General features: G+C 43.2%; 1 protein-coding gene across 1 annotated transcript in view; it reads left to right on the top strand.

Moving 5' to 3' along the window:
* LOC114656393 (receptor tyrosine-protein kinase erbB-4-like) overlaps positions 1 to 16,679 on the top strand; it is an 833,421-nt gene that overhangs the window by 801,045 nt on the left and 15,697 nt on the right. The window contains 2 exon segments of the mRNA XM_051930298.1: positions 8,560 to 8,657; positions 13,946 to 14,116. Of these exon segments, the coding sequence (XP_051786258.1) occupies positions 8,560 to 8,657; positions 13,946 to 14,116 (269 nt within the window).

Genomic DNA, 16,679 nt, shown 5'->3' with positions numbered 1-16,679 from the left:
CTGTAAAGTTCTGTTAGGTTGAAAGGGAATCGTCTGATGGCTGCCATGTTCAAGTCTCTCCACAGATTGGCTGAGCCACTCAGGGACACTCAGTGAATTGTCCCAAAGCCCCTCCTGTGTTGTTTTGGCTTTGTGCTGTGGGTCACCCCAGTCTGAGGTGTCACCTCTCTGCATTCATCCTGACCAGTCTCTGCCGCTGAGTGGTGCCCCCATAGCGTGAAGGTGCCACCACCATGTTTCACCGTACGGATGGTCTCAGGCAGCTGGTGGTCCTCACCACAAACACAGCACTTGGAGTTCTGCTGGAACAGTTCAGTTTTTTGTCACATCAGACCAGAGGATCTTTCACCTTGTGATCGCAGGACCCAAAAGGGTTGCCTTATGCCTTTCGCTCAAGACTGGCCTCTGTCAATGATGAAGATGAAGATCTGGGGTACCCTTGGGCAATCCCCGTATGGTTGAACCAAAATAACAAACGCGAGGTTAACGGGAGATTTGAGAAACGTCCTTACAGACGCGAGTCTGCAGTTAAGGCTGAAGGCAGGATGGGAGTGGAGTCGGTTAGGAGGTGTGGGGACAGAAGGGGCTCAGGGGACACCAAGTGATGTCATTCAACTTTCCATTGCGGATCGTCAGGAGGAAGGAGAGGAGTGGTGAGGAGCAGTGAGGCGATGCATTACACAACACTCCACCAAGCCCTGAAGTGTGTGAGACCCCACTCCTGATGGACGGAGTGCTGCTGCGATGGTCTGTCCTTCCTCTCCCATCTCAGCACAGAACATAATAAGACAGACAGACAGACAGACAGACAGACAGATAGATAGATAGATAGATAGATAGATAGATAGATAGATAGATAGATAGATAGATAGATAGATAGATAATGAAAGGCACTATATGATAGATAGATAGATAGATAGATAGATAGATAGATAGATAGATAGATAGATAGATAGATAGATAGATAGATAGATAGATAGATAGATAGATAATGAAAGGCACTATATGATAGATAGATAGATAGATAGATAGATAGATAGATAGATAGATAGATAGATAGATAGATAGATAGATAGATAGATAGATAGATAGATAGATAGATAGATAGATAGAAGTGCCCATTCTGCCCATGTCTGAGTGCCCATTCACATCCCTTTCCCAGTTACTCAGTTTGTCTTTTTGTAAGTCCTGGTGGTCTCGAACTTCTTCCATTAACCCATTCACTACATTGGGTTTTAGCGTGATTGAGGCGTCGTCCTGAATCGAAATGCAGTACGTCAGCTTTGCTGTTCGTTATGACACAGGATCGTGAATTAAAGTGTAATACACCTTTCGTATTGCGTTTTAGCCGACACGAAATAAGAACCGGTCGATCGGTGGGTGCATTTTTAACTGTGAAACGATAAAAGGAAATCGCGCCACACGCATATTGATTACATTTCTCCATTGCTAACACCTTGGATTGCTCTTCATTTTGGCACAAATAATCTTCCATAATTAATTATTGATCAACAGATAATCCCACAACCCTAAAACAGCATCAAGCAAGTGACGGACTTCATTCTGCCCCTTTAAAGTTTTCTTTTCCTAAACTCAGAACTGCCCGAGTTACCATTTCATCCCTTCGACGGTCACATTCCAGCAGTGCACTTAAAGATTGATTTCATTAAAGCTGCGCTTCTATTTACTGACACGGCCCTCGAGGAACTCTGTGGAGTTCCGGCTCGTCGTCTTCATTGAAGCAGAGTGGTGAATGCGGTTAATGGGAATATGGCTGTAATCCCCAGTAATTTCAGCTCTTCGGTCTATGGATGCAATCATAACGTGAGTGCTGATGATACACCCATCAACGCGAGGCCATGGGATTGCATTTCATTTTAAGACAGCTGCCATCTTCAGCGACGCCTTCAGAGGATGCGGATTCCTGGGAATTTGCACTGTTAATGCAGCTCCCTGGAATCGCATTATCAGAACGCTGTAATCATCTGCAATCCCAGTCCTGCTGAATACGGTTTACGATCCCCAGTTCATTTTATTACAGCTGTGACGCCTTCCAAACTGCATTGCATTTTAATGCACTTGTGATAAGCTGCTGCTGATGGGACAGAAATTCGTGGGAATGTCACTGCACCGTGTGCTCATGGCCCCTCTCGTCTCGTGGAAGTCTCACTGATTTTAACACAGTTGTTATAGATGCCCCTGGAGGCCATGTTACTACGCCTCTCATTGCCCCAGGGAGCGCCACTGCATTTTAACACACCAAGAATTCCAGTCCAGTTTTAATACAACTGTATCCCTGCAGAATTCCAGGTCATTGTAATGTGTGGGTCATCCTTTAGAATTCCAGTTTATTTTAGTTTGGATATAATCAGAACAAGGAATTCCATTTCATTTTAATACAGCAATAATCTCATGGAAGTCCAGGTCATTGTAATACAACTGCCGTCCTGTTCATTTTAATTCTGATAGAATCCCAAGAAACTCCGCATCATCTTAATGTACAGGAGCCGCAATCCCATCTAATTCAAATGAGAGTGAATGAGACTGCAGACCCAAAGCGTTCCAATTTATTTTAATATACAGTACTCTTATCGCGGCGGCATGGTGGCGCAGTGGGTAGCGCTGCTGCCTCGCAGTTAGGAGACCTGGGGACCTGGGTTCACTTCCCGGGTCCTCCCTGCGTGGAGTTTGCATGTTCTCCCCGTGTCTGAGTGGGTTTCCTCCCACAGTCCAAAGACATGCAGGTTAGGTGGATTGGCGATTCTAAATTGGCCCTAGTGTGTGCTTGGTGTGTTTGTGTGTGTCCTGCAGTGGGTTGGCACCCTGCCCAGGATTGGTTCCTGCCTTGTGCCCTGTGTTGGCTGGCATTGGCTCCGGCAGACCCCCGTGACCCTTTGTTTGGATTCAGCATGTTGGACAATGGATGGATGGATGGATACTCTTATCGCATGGAATTGCGGTTCATTGTAATGTACTGGCAGACCCCCATGACCCCTGTAGTTAGGATATAGCGGGTTGGATAATAAATGGATGGATGGAATGTACTGGACATTCTTTAGATTTCCATTTTTTTTTTTGTTTTTTTAATTCTGATATGATCAACTAGGAATTCCATTTCATTTTAATACAACTGTAATCCTGTGGAATTCCAGTTCATTGTAGTTCATGTGGGGTTCCGAGGAACTTCACGTCATTTTAATTCAGCTGTGGCACCGTAGCGTTTCAGTTCATTTTAATACATCTGGAATCCCATGGAATATGAGTTTATATTAATACAACTGTAATCCTGTGGGTCACCCTTTAGAATTCCGGTTTGTTTTAATTTGGATAAAATCAAAAAGGAATTCCATTTTATTTTTAACACTCATGGAATTCCAGGTCATTACAATACAATTGCAGTTCATTTTAGTTCAGGTGGAATTCCCAGGAATTCTGTTTCCTTTCAAGACAGCTGTAACACCATGGAATTCCAGGTCATTGTAATGATAATGTAATGTTATCCAGTAGAATTCCGATTGATTATATAGATTATTATTATTAGATATATAGATTATATTTCAGAGGTGATGCCATTTTAATGTGAAAGCACAGTAGCCGTGTCTTTCTGAGGAGTTTGAACGTGGCCGTATTCCCAGGGCATTCCCATTCATTTCCTTGCACATTTATTTGTGTGCGGGTTCACCTCAGCCCTGTCACGTTGGCCAGCGTGGCTGTCAGATAACCAGACTCAATGGTCTCTTCTTGTTTGTCTAAATTCTTAAAGATCTGAACGTCTTTGAGATTCTTTTTCATTTTGATTCATTTGAATGCGGACAAACTCCTCGGCAATTCCTGAATCTACTGCAGCTCTGCTGGCATAGCAGACATTTTATTTTTCGTATTTTGGGCTTTGGACGTGTGAAGATTCTATTTGTAACATTTACTTTACATTTGGAATTGAGATTTCATTGCCGTCTTGTTTTCGTTTTTCTTTTTTTGTACAACGGAGTCGTCACGTGAATGCGATCGTCACAATGCTGACGTCACCGAAGTGATGATGCATAATTGCCGGCAATCATACGGTGCGTTGCCCCTCAGTGGCACTCCTGCCGATAGTTGCGTCCTCCTCAAGTAGGCCCATAGCGGTGGCTTTGTGTCGTTTGGTTACGACGTCACACTGACTTTGACCTTCGAGTTCGTCTCGTCTTTCTGGTTTCGGTTGCCTATTCTTCCTTCCATTCCCGTTTTCTCCAAGTCTTTTGTTTTCGTTCATCGTCTCCTGGTATTGTCACACACACAATAAACCTCGGGCACACAACGTGTCCTTAACGTCTGCCATGTCAGCTAACCTGCACATTGTTACAATTACGTGGAATTTGAGTTCCTATAAATGCAGGACAATCTGTTGGAATTCCGTTTAGCCTTGGACACAGTTGTGCTTCTTGCTCAGCTGAATACGCCACGGGGGGCTATCTATTGTGATTTCCACAAACTTGAATAAGTCCAGACCCCATGGATTTGTGGTCCCAATGGACACCGAGGTGATCCCATGTAATTCCAGTCCCTCTTGCATTTCCAGTTCACCTGCAGACAAACTGCCGCTGTGCTTCACCTGTGTGAATTATGGCTGTAGCCCCCTGTAACGTTTGTTCATTTACACACAACAGCATTCACGTGGAATTTCATTCCTCTGAGCGCGGATATGTTGTGAGCCGGACTTGGATAAGCAGGTTAGAGAACGGAGGGTTGTGTTCCTCTTTGGTGGAAATCCTCTGGAATTACGGTTCATCTAAATGGTGAGGTGGTCCCCTGCGGCTCCCACTTGTCGTAATATCGTCTGAATCCCCCCGGATTTCCACTTTATGTCCGTGCGCCTCTGATCCCCTTGTGTTGTATGTCAGTCTGTAAGCAGCAAATTCCTTAAACCCTTCAGCGTTTCATATGTACTGCAGGCCCTTCATCTTCACAGAGCTTGGATGGAAGATGACGAGGTCCATTCCTGGTATTGTGGGAGGTGCAGAGGTCTTATGGGTCTCCTGCAGGCACATAACGTCAGCATTGAGTGATTCAAGGAGTTGCACATTGTTGGCAGACATGCCTTCAGCGTTGAAGGTAACAACTCTTATCTTGGACATCTTTGGGGTTGAGGGTTTATCCTTTTACCACCCCTGGATGAGTGCAGTGGACTGTGTCTGGTAGGGCAGATTAACGGGGGCGCCAAGAGAAGGTTTGCTACATGTCCCCTTGTGGAAGCCCTTAATCCAAAGCAGTCCACAAAACATAGGCTCGAGAGATGGCGAGATACTGACCAAAGCCCTCCCAATGAAGCTCTTCCTCCACCCCAGGAGCATCTACCCAGTGGAACATCCCTCTCTAGGAAAGACTGGATCGCGCTTAACATCAAAGGTGGGCAAAACAAGGGGCAACCTATTTAGATGGAGCTTCACACCAAGCACTGAATGTCCCTGTGGTGAGCCCACCCAAGCAATGGACCTCATTCTCCATGAATGTACCGATGAAGATCTTAAGGATGCTAATGATGCCACTCTTACCTGGATACAGCAGTGGCGTGACAAGATATGATGAGGATCTTCCCAGAGCTACGACCCGTGATCCTCCCGGCTGATTCACGTATAGTCACGGCGGCCGGACTTTGTACTCAAGTGAAGGTCCACGTGCCGCCATTGGGCACTAAAGCCGCCGGGTAGAATAACAGGATCAGATGAGCGCTGTGGACGACGAAGAGGCCCCATTGAAATTCTAGGCACACTCATCACAACCTCAGCGATCAAAGACGAGACATTCTCTTCCTTATTAATTCCGCTGGCCACAATAAACCAATAAACATCTCGACTCCTGCGACTTTTCTATGAACACGTTTACAAAAACGGAGCAAAAATAGAATTTGGAAATGATCCGTTTCATTTTTTTGATGGAAAAAGTTGATTAGGTTCTGTATTTTTATTCATAATTAATACATTATGCTGTCTGCACCAAAAATCTTTTTTATCTGTACAGGGAGTTGTAAATGTGGTTTGATGTAATTGCGTTTGTCGCAGTTCTAAATCGGGTCGATAAAAGACGGAAATCCGAGGTGAAATAATTACTGAGGACGCTCGAGTTTGAGGAATTGTCAGTTTCATATTCAAAAACAAACATCATGGCGCGTTAGTGGGCTGTGAATCCTAAGGTTTCTGGCTCAGTTCCTGCTGTGCACAAACTCGGAGGTGTGCAGGTGGGTGAGCCTGTGGTGGAGAGTGGGCTGTCTGTCAGGAAGACCACCGTGTGTGAGACTCGAGGACTGTGAGCACCACGAGGAACAGGCCGGTCTGCTGTACACCTCTGACTAGAAATAGAACAGCAGGTTATGGCACTTGGAGAACTTCTCAGATGATTCTGCAATTACGGGGTCTACTGATAAGGGGGATGAGACAGACAAGGGAAGTCAGGTGGGGAACATAGACAACTAACTGTCTGCAACTTCACATCAGCAAAACCGCTGGAAGTGATTACTGACCTTCACCACACCAATGAGCCCATAAGTCCAGTCAGGAGTCAGGGTGGTCCACTCCTCCAGTTACTTGGGTGTCCACGTCAATGACAGGCTGGACTGGTCTCATAACACAGAGGAACTAGAGAAGAAATGGCAGGACAGACTCCTTGTTTCTTAGGAGACTACGCGTGTTTCATGGTGGGTGGTAGCCACATCTTCTACAACTGTGTGGTGGGCTGGTCACGAAATTAAAAATGCAGGCTCGGTTATGGGACACCCTCTGGAGGTAGCAGAGGAGGAGAGAATGAAGACAAACTGAGTGCCATTATGAGCAAAGCTGCACATCCTCTCTGTGACACAGCAACACTGAGGACTTTCAGACAACGAATTGTTCAGCAGAAGTGCATCAAGGAAAACTGCGGGGGGCTCCTTATACACCAAAGGAAATGCACCAGTATAGCGCCTCACTGGGACTGGAACTGGGACTGACAAGGCAGAAGCTGGCCTTTTAATTCTCTTCCCTTTTGGTCTTTCTGGTGTGTGTTCAGACCATAGTGTGTGTGTACGTCTGTAAATCAGTCTATCTATCCTATCTATCATATAGCGCCTTTCATATCTATCTATCATATAGCGCCTTTCATATCTATCTATCTAGTATATAGTGACTTTCATTATCTCTATCTATCTATCTATTATATAGTGACTTTCATTATCTCTATCTATCTATCATATAGCATCTTTCATATCTATCTATTATATAGTGACTTTCATTATCTCTATCTATCTATCTATCATATAGCACCTTTCATATCTATCTATTATATAGTGACTTTCATTATCTCTATCTATCTATCTATCATATAGCACCTTTCATATCTATCTATCTATCTATTATATAGTGACTTTCATTATCTCTATCTATCTATCATATAGCACCTTTCATATCTATCTATTATATAGTGACTTTCATTATCTCTATCTATCTATCTATCTATCTATCATATAGCATCTTTCATATCTATCTATTATATAGTGACTTTCATTATCTCTATCTATCATATAGCACCTTTCATATCTATCTGTCTATCTATTATATAGTGACTTTCATTATCTCTATCTATCTATCATATAGCATCTTTCATATCTATCTATTATATAGTGACTTTCATTATCTCTATCTATCTATCTATCATATAGCACCTTTCATATCTATCTATTATATAGTGACTTTCATTATCTCTATCTATCTATCTATCATATAGCACCTTTCATATCTATCTATCTATCTATTATATAGTGACTTTCATTATCTCTATCTATCTATCTATCATATAGCACCTTTCATATCTATCTATCTATTATATAGTGACTTTCATTATCTCTATCTATCTATCTATCATATAGCACCTTTCATATCTATCTATCTATTATATAGTGACTTTCATTATCTCTATCTATCATATAGCACCTTTCATATCTATCTATCTATCTATTATATAGTGACTTTCATTATCTCTATCTATCTATCTATCATATAGCATCTTTCATATCTATCTATTATATAGTGACTTTCATTATCTCTATCTATCTATCTATCATATAGCACCTTTCATATCTATCTATCTATCTATTATATAGTGACTTTCATTATCTCTATCTATCTATCATATAGCATCTTTCATATCTATCTATTATATAGTGACTTTCATTATCTCTATCTATCTATCTATCATATAGCACCTTTCATATCTATCTATCTATTATATAGTGACTTTCATTATCTCTATCTCGATCTATCATATAGCGCCTTTCATATCTATCTATCTTGACTTACGTGTTTATCACACATTACATTAAAAACACATGAAAATCACAATAACTGAAACTGCAATTGTGAAGAAAATGAATGTTTATTTAACTTGTAAGATGAGGAGCAGGGCAGTTTCTTCTCACACCCCCAGACTGATGGGTGCACCGCGTATTTCGGCTTTGTGTTATTTTTTTTTTTATAGACTGCACAGTTTTAACATACCGCTGGTGCCACTGTGTGCTGGTGACAGTCACTTGATATCTTGTTACACTTGCAGGCTGGATGATCGATGCCGACAGCAGACCGAAGTTCAAAGAACTGGCAGCTGAATTTTGCAGGATGGCCCGTGATCCGCAGCGCTACCTGGTCATACAGGTGAGGTCTCTTCTCTTCTGCTCTGTCAGAGTTGCTCTGAAATTCCATCTCACAATCGCGTGCCTATTTGTTTCATATGAAAACATTTAAGTCAACCCTTTACTTGTCATCCATTAACGAGTAATTGTCGAAACAGTATTTTTAGATGCCATCCTCTGTATGAGGCCCTTTGCTCCTTAATTTGAAAGTTCACTTCAAAGTGTTGGTGGCTTCTTGCTTTTGATCATCTTCTCGTTTGTCTCACCTTTTGTGTTTCCTGCGCTAATCTGTGCTGAGAGTCTGCCCATCATGGTGGACTGAGGTAACGCTACAATCCTTGACACACTGAAGTGGAATTAAGAGACGCTTTTTGGATGAACGTGTTTATGTGGCAGCAGTTTAACTGCTGTAAGGTTCTGAGTGTGATGGCAGCCCCATGCAAGACGTGACGTGACGAAGGTCAGCCTGGGAGTAAAACCAAACCAAGCCCGGCCTGTTTCACAGCTGGAATCACGAATGGACCGACGATGTGCTTATCTGTAGTTCAGATCACATTCTGCACACTTGACTGTCTTGTAGATTTACTTTTAAATGGCTACCTCTGCCATTCTTGCCCATCAGTCAGTAACCCATAATGACAAAGTGACGACGTATTTACTAAAAACCAAAAACTGAGATCTCTCATTCATAGAAATATTCTGACCGTCAAGATTCAGTTGCCCACCATGGCCTGGTCATTCTGGCCTCCTAATCATCCCCCCATCTCTCTCGGTCACTGCTTCACCACCTGTGGTGGGTGGACTGGTGCAAAAAATGGCAGCTGTGACATCAACCAGGTGGGTGCCACACATTGGTGGTGTTGAAGTGACCTCCACACTCACTATGAAAAGTGTTATATTAATGTAAACACTTCTTATTATTATTATTACTGCTCTGGAGGTTGTGGCCGGGTGCAGGAAGGACAGGTTTGTGGAAAAGATGAATAGTTGGGACACCAACCGGGTCGTCCCGTTGAGTTAAAGGATGTCCAACATAAACCACGTCTCTTAGCGTCTTTATAAGCAGCCGTCCCGTGTGAATAACAACAGAAGTACTCAGCTCTTTGCTGTGGAATTAAGAGTTGATTCCTGGAGGTCCGTCCAGCGGGTCACTCTGCTTGAAGAAGATGCCTCCTCCTCCTCCTCCTCCCGGGCAGCCAGGCCTCTTATGGTGCACTAAACCAGATAGGGGCGGTAGGGGCGGAGCTAAGTGTCCTCACTGGGCGGAGAGAGAAGGTAAAGACTGTGTCAGCAACAGCGCCCCCTCTCACCCCGGTGGGGTTATCACACGCCTCGAAACTCACTGGCACACGTGTGTATGTGACAAGGTACAAAAAATATCAGCCACCAGTGACATTTCAGAAGTGGCCTTTTAAACACCCTGGATAGCCGTGGAAAGAGTGAAGGAGGGCACTTCAAGGCGTTATGGTAGACTCATGAGAGCAACAAGAAGGGGCTTTTATTATTGACATTTTAAAAAAACATTTCTATAAAGTGTAATTGTAACAGTTGTACCTCTGCTATAAAGGTGTCAAATCTGAGACTTTAGCCATCAACTCTGAAAGAGAACTTTGGTGGGAAAAGACGCTGCTTTGAATGAAGGGGCGCAGTCAACGCTGATTCGAAAGACTTGTGCCGCTTCAAAAATGATTTTGTGATAGGAATTGAAACATTTGTTTTATTGTGCATAATGCTGTCCACCAGTGACATTTTTATCCCATTTTAATTTAGCATATTTGGAGTGAATTTTGAGAAAGGCCGCCTCGTATCATCTCCTGTGTAGTTGTTGCAGTTGGGGGTCGGTTTGTTCGTTTTGGGGGAGTTTTCTCTGCTGCTTTGTTGTTTGCGGCTCCTGACATCCGGGAATATTAATACGGGGGGCTTTCATGTTAATTACGTGACTGGCATTAATATGCAGGTTCTGTGAAGTAGGATGCTATGCGACAACACCACATTACAGTCATTACATCACATTCATTAATTCAAATACAAAAATTAAATTATTATTAATTAATTACAGTATTTACATTATCATATCACAGTCATTACATTAAAGCCATTACATCACATTCATTAATTCAAATACAAAAATTAAATTATTATTAATTAATTACAGTATTTACATTATCATATCACAGTCATTACATTAAAGCCATTACATCACATTCATTAATTCAAATACAAAAATTAAATTATTATTAATTAATTACAGTATTTACATTATCACATCACAGTCATTACATTAAAGCCATTACATCACATTCATTAATTCAAATACAAAAATTAAATTAATTTATTAATGTAAAGACTAATTAATTAATAATAAATTAATTTAATTTTTGTATTTGAATTAATGAATGTGATGTAATGGTTTTAATGTAATGACTGAAATGTGATAATGTAAAGACTAATTAATTAATAATTTAATAAATTAATTTAATTTTTGTATTTGAATTAATGAATGTGATGTAATGGCTTTAATGTGATAATGTAAAGACTAATTAATTAATAATTTAATAAATTAATTTTTGTATTTGAATTAATGAATGTGATGTAATGGTTTTAATGTAATGACTAATGTGATAATGTAAAGACTAATTAATTAATAATTTAATAAATTAATTTTTGTATTTGAATTAATGAATGTGATGTAATGGCTTTAATGTAATGACTGTAATGTGATAATGTCATTACGTTTAGCCATTACATCACATTCATTAATTCAAATACAAAAATTAATTATTATTAATTCATTAATTACCGTCTTTTCATTATCATATCACAGTCATTACATTACAGAGCCATATGGGACACTGGGGTGTGTCTCTTTACGGTGGGCCGACGCTCCAGAGACCCTCCAGGGATTGGGTCCCGCTGCCTACGAGTCGAAGCCCCCACTGTTATACAGTAAATGTTTTATATGTTTAGAACGTACAGAACAGGTCTGCCATCGAGATGGCTTTGGGGCGCTGAGATACACGTACCGCGTGCAGGATGATGTAATCATGTGGGACCCCAGACATACCGCATACGCAGTCAGACATTGTCGGCTGTGATTTTATCATCGTTGATTGTTAGGTGCGTCACGTCGCCATGTCGTTTGTGACTTTGTTGCCGTGTTACACTTCACTGTTGCTAAGGCCTTCCTCTCAGAAGGGCACTTTGAGCCCCGTCATGGATGCTTCACATTATAACTCTTCCTTGCATTGGTTGCAGCGTCCGAGATTGAGGATCCAGCAGTCAGACACCTTCAGCCTGAGCACTAGGGGATTGAGCAGCTTTTGAGTTCTGATTGCCTGCAGTTCTCATTTTGACTTCACTTACACTGTTGAGTTCCAGTTTTTGGTGGCCTTCTACCTTCTGAATCTTGTAGGATGTGAAGTCCCGACGTTTGTGGTAGCCGACTGCCGTAGTCCTAATTTTGGTGGCAGTACACCTTCTACCTTGCAGCTTCTGGGAAGTCGAATTTTGGCCACAGTCTTGCACTTCAGTTATTTGGTTTTAAGATTCGACCCTCGAACTTCAGTGTGTGCACTCGTGGGGCTGAAGGTCGTCTGGGCTTTGACTGGCAAATCTCCGTCTGATGCCGTTACCAGTTTCAAGCTACTGTAGTTGTGGTGACAACGCGCCTTTTGATTTCTGACTAGCGGCTGTTCGTGTCTCGACTTTATTGTGTCCTGCCTGAGCAAAGAGGACTGAGAAATGACCGACCAGTAATGTAAACGGTCAAAACCAGGAGATGAAAAGACACCGGCACCCAAGTGAAGACACACGTCGAACATCATTTTTCAATATACTTTGGTTTAGGAATACAAAACAGACGGGTGGCACAGTGGGTAGCGCTGCTGCCTCACAGTAAGGATAATTTTTAATTAATAATAATTTTTTTGCATTTATGTAGTGCTTTTCTCACTACTCAAAGCGCTTAGCAATTGCAGGTTAAGGGCCTCGCTCAAGGGCCCAACAGAGCAGAGTCCATATTGGCATTTACGGGATTCGAACCGGCAACCTTCCGATTGCCAGTGCAGATCCCTAACCTCAGAGCCACCACCTGGGTGTTCGCTTCCCGGGTCCTCCCTGCGTGGAGTTTGCATGTTCTCCCCGTGTCTGCATGGGTTTCCTCACACAGTCCAAAGACATGCAGATCAGGTGCATTGGCGATCCTAAATTGTCCCTTGTGTGTACTTGATGTGTGTGTGTGTGTGCCCTGTGGTGGGCTGGCGCCCTGCCCGGGGTTTGTTTCCTACCTTGCGCCCTGTGTTGGCTGGGATTGGCTCCAGCAGAACCTTGTAGTTAGGATTGGATGGATTGGGTGGAAACTGGTAGACAAACCGACTTAATCACACGTCACTCTTGATTCTCGTAATTGGCACAACTTCCTGTATCCGCTTCTTAGCCCCGAGTAGCTGCGTCTCCATGACCAGAAATCTTAGGGATGGGGTTCATCACAGAAGGACAATAAATAGCAAACAATGAAATATCACAGCTTGATACATGGCATATTAATAAAACAAAGTCAGAATAAGAAACCTTCACACAAACTGCACACTGGTGGTAGTTGAAGTGCCCCCCCGTCCCCGTTGTATAAATGCAACGTCATCTTCTTCTAGGACGGGGGTCCTCAATCCCAGTCCTGGAGGAGCCGCAGTGGCTGCAGGGTTTTGTTCCAACCCAGTTGCTTAATTAGAAAGCAATCCTTTAACTCCGCCATGTCAGGTCATTCTCATATCTTTGATTTTCTTGCCCTTTCTAAGGATATCATCCAAATGATTTGAAGGCTAAAATGGAGGAGTAATTCTTAGTCCTTCACTTTTTTCTCTTCACTTTCCTTCCAAGTATTTAATTAAACCTAATAGTGCATGATAAATACACACAGAGGTGTAAATGGTAACAAACTAAATGGAGAAATGCTGCTCTCGTTTGTCATTTGCATCTTATTGCTAATTAGGAGCAATTAAAAACCAAGAATAGAGCTGTTGAAGACTACAATAAGTAACAAGGGTTCAAAATCTTAATAAGCGAGACCACTAAAGTGACACAGAAGTGTTACTGGAGCAATAAGCTGTTCTTATTAAGCCATCGGGTTGAAACAAAAGCCTGCAGCCACTGCGGCTCTCCAGGACTGTGATTGAGGACCCCCGTTCTCGGACGTGCGACACCCATTTGGTTTTGCATGCGGGAGTGGGGTGTTGTTGTTTGGGGTGTCCTCCTCATTCTGATCTCTATTGAGTCACCAAAGCCATCCACTTCTAACTGTGGACTCTGTTTCAGGGTGATGACCGCATGAAACTGCCAAGCCCCAATGACAGCAAGTTCTTCCAGAGCCTCTTGGATGAAGAAGGCCTCGAAGATGTCATGGATGCCGAGGAGTACCTGGTACCTCAGGCCTTCAACATTCCTCCTCCAGTCTACACCTCGAGGCCAAGAATGGACTCAAATCGGGTAGGTGGCCGTTTAGATGTTCTGACGCTTTTCTCTTTCTGCTGCTTATCCTGCCCTGCATGCCTCCATTTTAGATATGCAGTGAGGCGCCACAGTGAATTTCTTTGACCGGATTCAGATCTCGTACAGGAGTGCTGAGTGCAAACAGGGAAGTAACTTGATGTACGTTTGGATTGTCGTCTTGAAATTCTCAATCCTTTCCATAGTCGATGTGTTTTTGCCACCATTCTAGTAGACTGAGGACTCGACTGTGGTAAATTTCAGTGACGAGCACATTTGAAAAGCCGTCCTGTAAGATGCCCTGCTCCAGGCTCCACTGCCATTTGCTCGACTGATATCGGTCGCTTTGCTCAAATTATTGATTGATTTTTAATTGTTGTTTTCAGTAGTGTCACTTCTCAAGCAAACACTGCTGGGCCGATCAACGATGGCTGTGCTTCTGTTGTGAAAGCTGCTGTCCAAATCAAATCAAATTTTGTTAGTCACGTACAATGGGACACAATCCAGTATGCGGGGAAAAGGCTAAGAAGACGATAAATACCCAGCTCTGAAAATATCGATATGGCAGTAGCTGTGTGTGTTATGTTCATATCGTAGAGTTTATTGTCGCCTGCTTCCTCTGAATTGGTGAGTGAACTGCTCACGCGACAACAACACATATCAGCACGGAGAGTTTATTCAGCAAGTCCAGCGTCACCTGCAAACCACAAACGGTGAGGATACCGGAAATTATTTCATTACCACCGTCAAGGGTGTGGCGCTTTAGCCCTAAGCATGGAGCGTATTTGTACACATCCGTACCCAAACCTCTGCCAGTCTCAGGCAGTGCCACCCAACAGCTTGCCGAAATGCGTGTGCCCTGATTGGCTCTCAAACCAGCACTGCACACATGTGGTTCATTACGATACGTCAAGCAATCATCTCTACATGTGAAAGGCAAAGCCCTCACTGACTCCTCACTAATTCTCACACTATCCATATTGGTGGGAAGCTGAAATTTCGCAAGCTCATTACTTCCAGTGTACTTATAAAAGTTAGGTCTGTTTCATGTCCTATTGCAACACCCAAAGGGGGGGGGGAATGGGTGTACCCCCTAAACTGTATATATAGAGAGGGGGAAACCCCTCCTCAGTATTTGTGCGACTTCCAATATACAGTGGAACCTCGGGTCACGACCGTAATTTGTTCCAAAACTCTGGTCTTAACCCAATTTGGTCGTGACCCAAAGTAATTTCCCCCATAGGATTGTAAGTAAATATATATTTTTAAAGATTCTAAAGCACAAAAATAGTTAATTACACAGCGTAATAGTAAACTAAATGTTTACTTACTTCTGCTCGCTCTCTCTCTCTCGCTTGCTCTCTTGCTCGTGCTCTCTCACATTTTCTCTCTCTCTTTCTCTCTCTATCTCTCTCTCACGTTCTCTCTCTCTCACTCGCTCTCTCTCTCACACTCTCTATTTCACTGGCACTTGCTCTCTCTCTCTCTCTCACTCACTCTCTCTCTCACTCACTCTATCTCTCTCGCTCTCTCTTGCTCACTCGCTCTCTCTCTCTCGCTCTCTCTCTCTCTCTCTCACTCACTCACTCTATCTCTCTCTCTCACTCACTCTATCTCTCTCGCTCTCTCTTGCTCACTCGCTCTCTCACGTTCTCTCTCACTCGCTCTCTCTCTCACACTTTCTATTTCACTCGCACTTGCTCTCTCTCTCACTCACTATCTCTCTCTCACTCACTCTATCTCTCTCGCTCTCTCGCACTCTCTCTCACGTTCTCTCTCTCTCACTCGCTCTCTATCTCTCTCTCACTTGCTCTCTCTCTCTCACTCGCTCTCTCTCTCACACTCTCTATTTCACTGGCACTTGCTCTCTCTCTCTCTCTCACTCGCTCTATCTCTCTCGCTCTCTCTCTCTTGCTCGCTCTCTCACATTCTCTCTCACTCGCTCTCTCTCACACTCTCTATTTCACTCGCACTTGCTCTCTCTCTCTATCTCTCTCTCACACTCTCTATTTCACTTGCACTTGCTCTCTCTCTCTATCTCTCTCTCACTCACTCTATCTCTCTTGCTCTCTCTCTCTCTCTCACTCGCTCTCTCTCTCTCTCACTCACTCTATCTCTCTCGCTCTCTCTCTCTTGCTCGCTCTCTCACATTCTCTCTCACTCGCTCTCTCTCACACTCTCTATTTCACTCGCACTTGCTCTCTCTCTCTATCTCTCTCTCACTCACTCTATCTCTCTTGCTCTCTCTCTCTCTCTCACTCGCTCTCTCTCTCTCTCACTCACTCTGTCTCTCTCTCTTACTTGCTGTCTCTCTCACTCTTTCTCTCTCTCTCTCACACTCTCTGTCTCTCTCTCACTCTTTCTCTCACTCTCTCGCTCACTGCTCAGGGAGAGACTGAACACGTGTGGAAGTCATCGGCACGTACGAACCGGAAGGGAAACTGACTTGTTCGTCACCCGAGTGTGTGGTCGTGAACAGATGCAAAAGTCTAGTGACCTTTTTGGTCGTAACCCGATTTGTACATGGACCGAGATGTTCATGACCTGAGGTTCCACTGTACAT

The sequence above is a fragment of the Erpetoichthys calabaricus genome, chromosome 8 (assembly GCF_900747795.2).
Source record: "Erpetoichthys calabaricus chromosome 8, fErpCal1.3, whole genome shotgun sequence".
Taxonomy (NCBI): Eukaryota; Metazoa; Chordata; class Cladistia; order Polypteriformes; family Polypteridae; genus Erpetoichthys; species Erpetoichthys calabaricus.
This window is presented reverse-complemented; position numbering and strand designations above follow the sequence as displayed.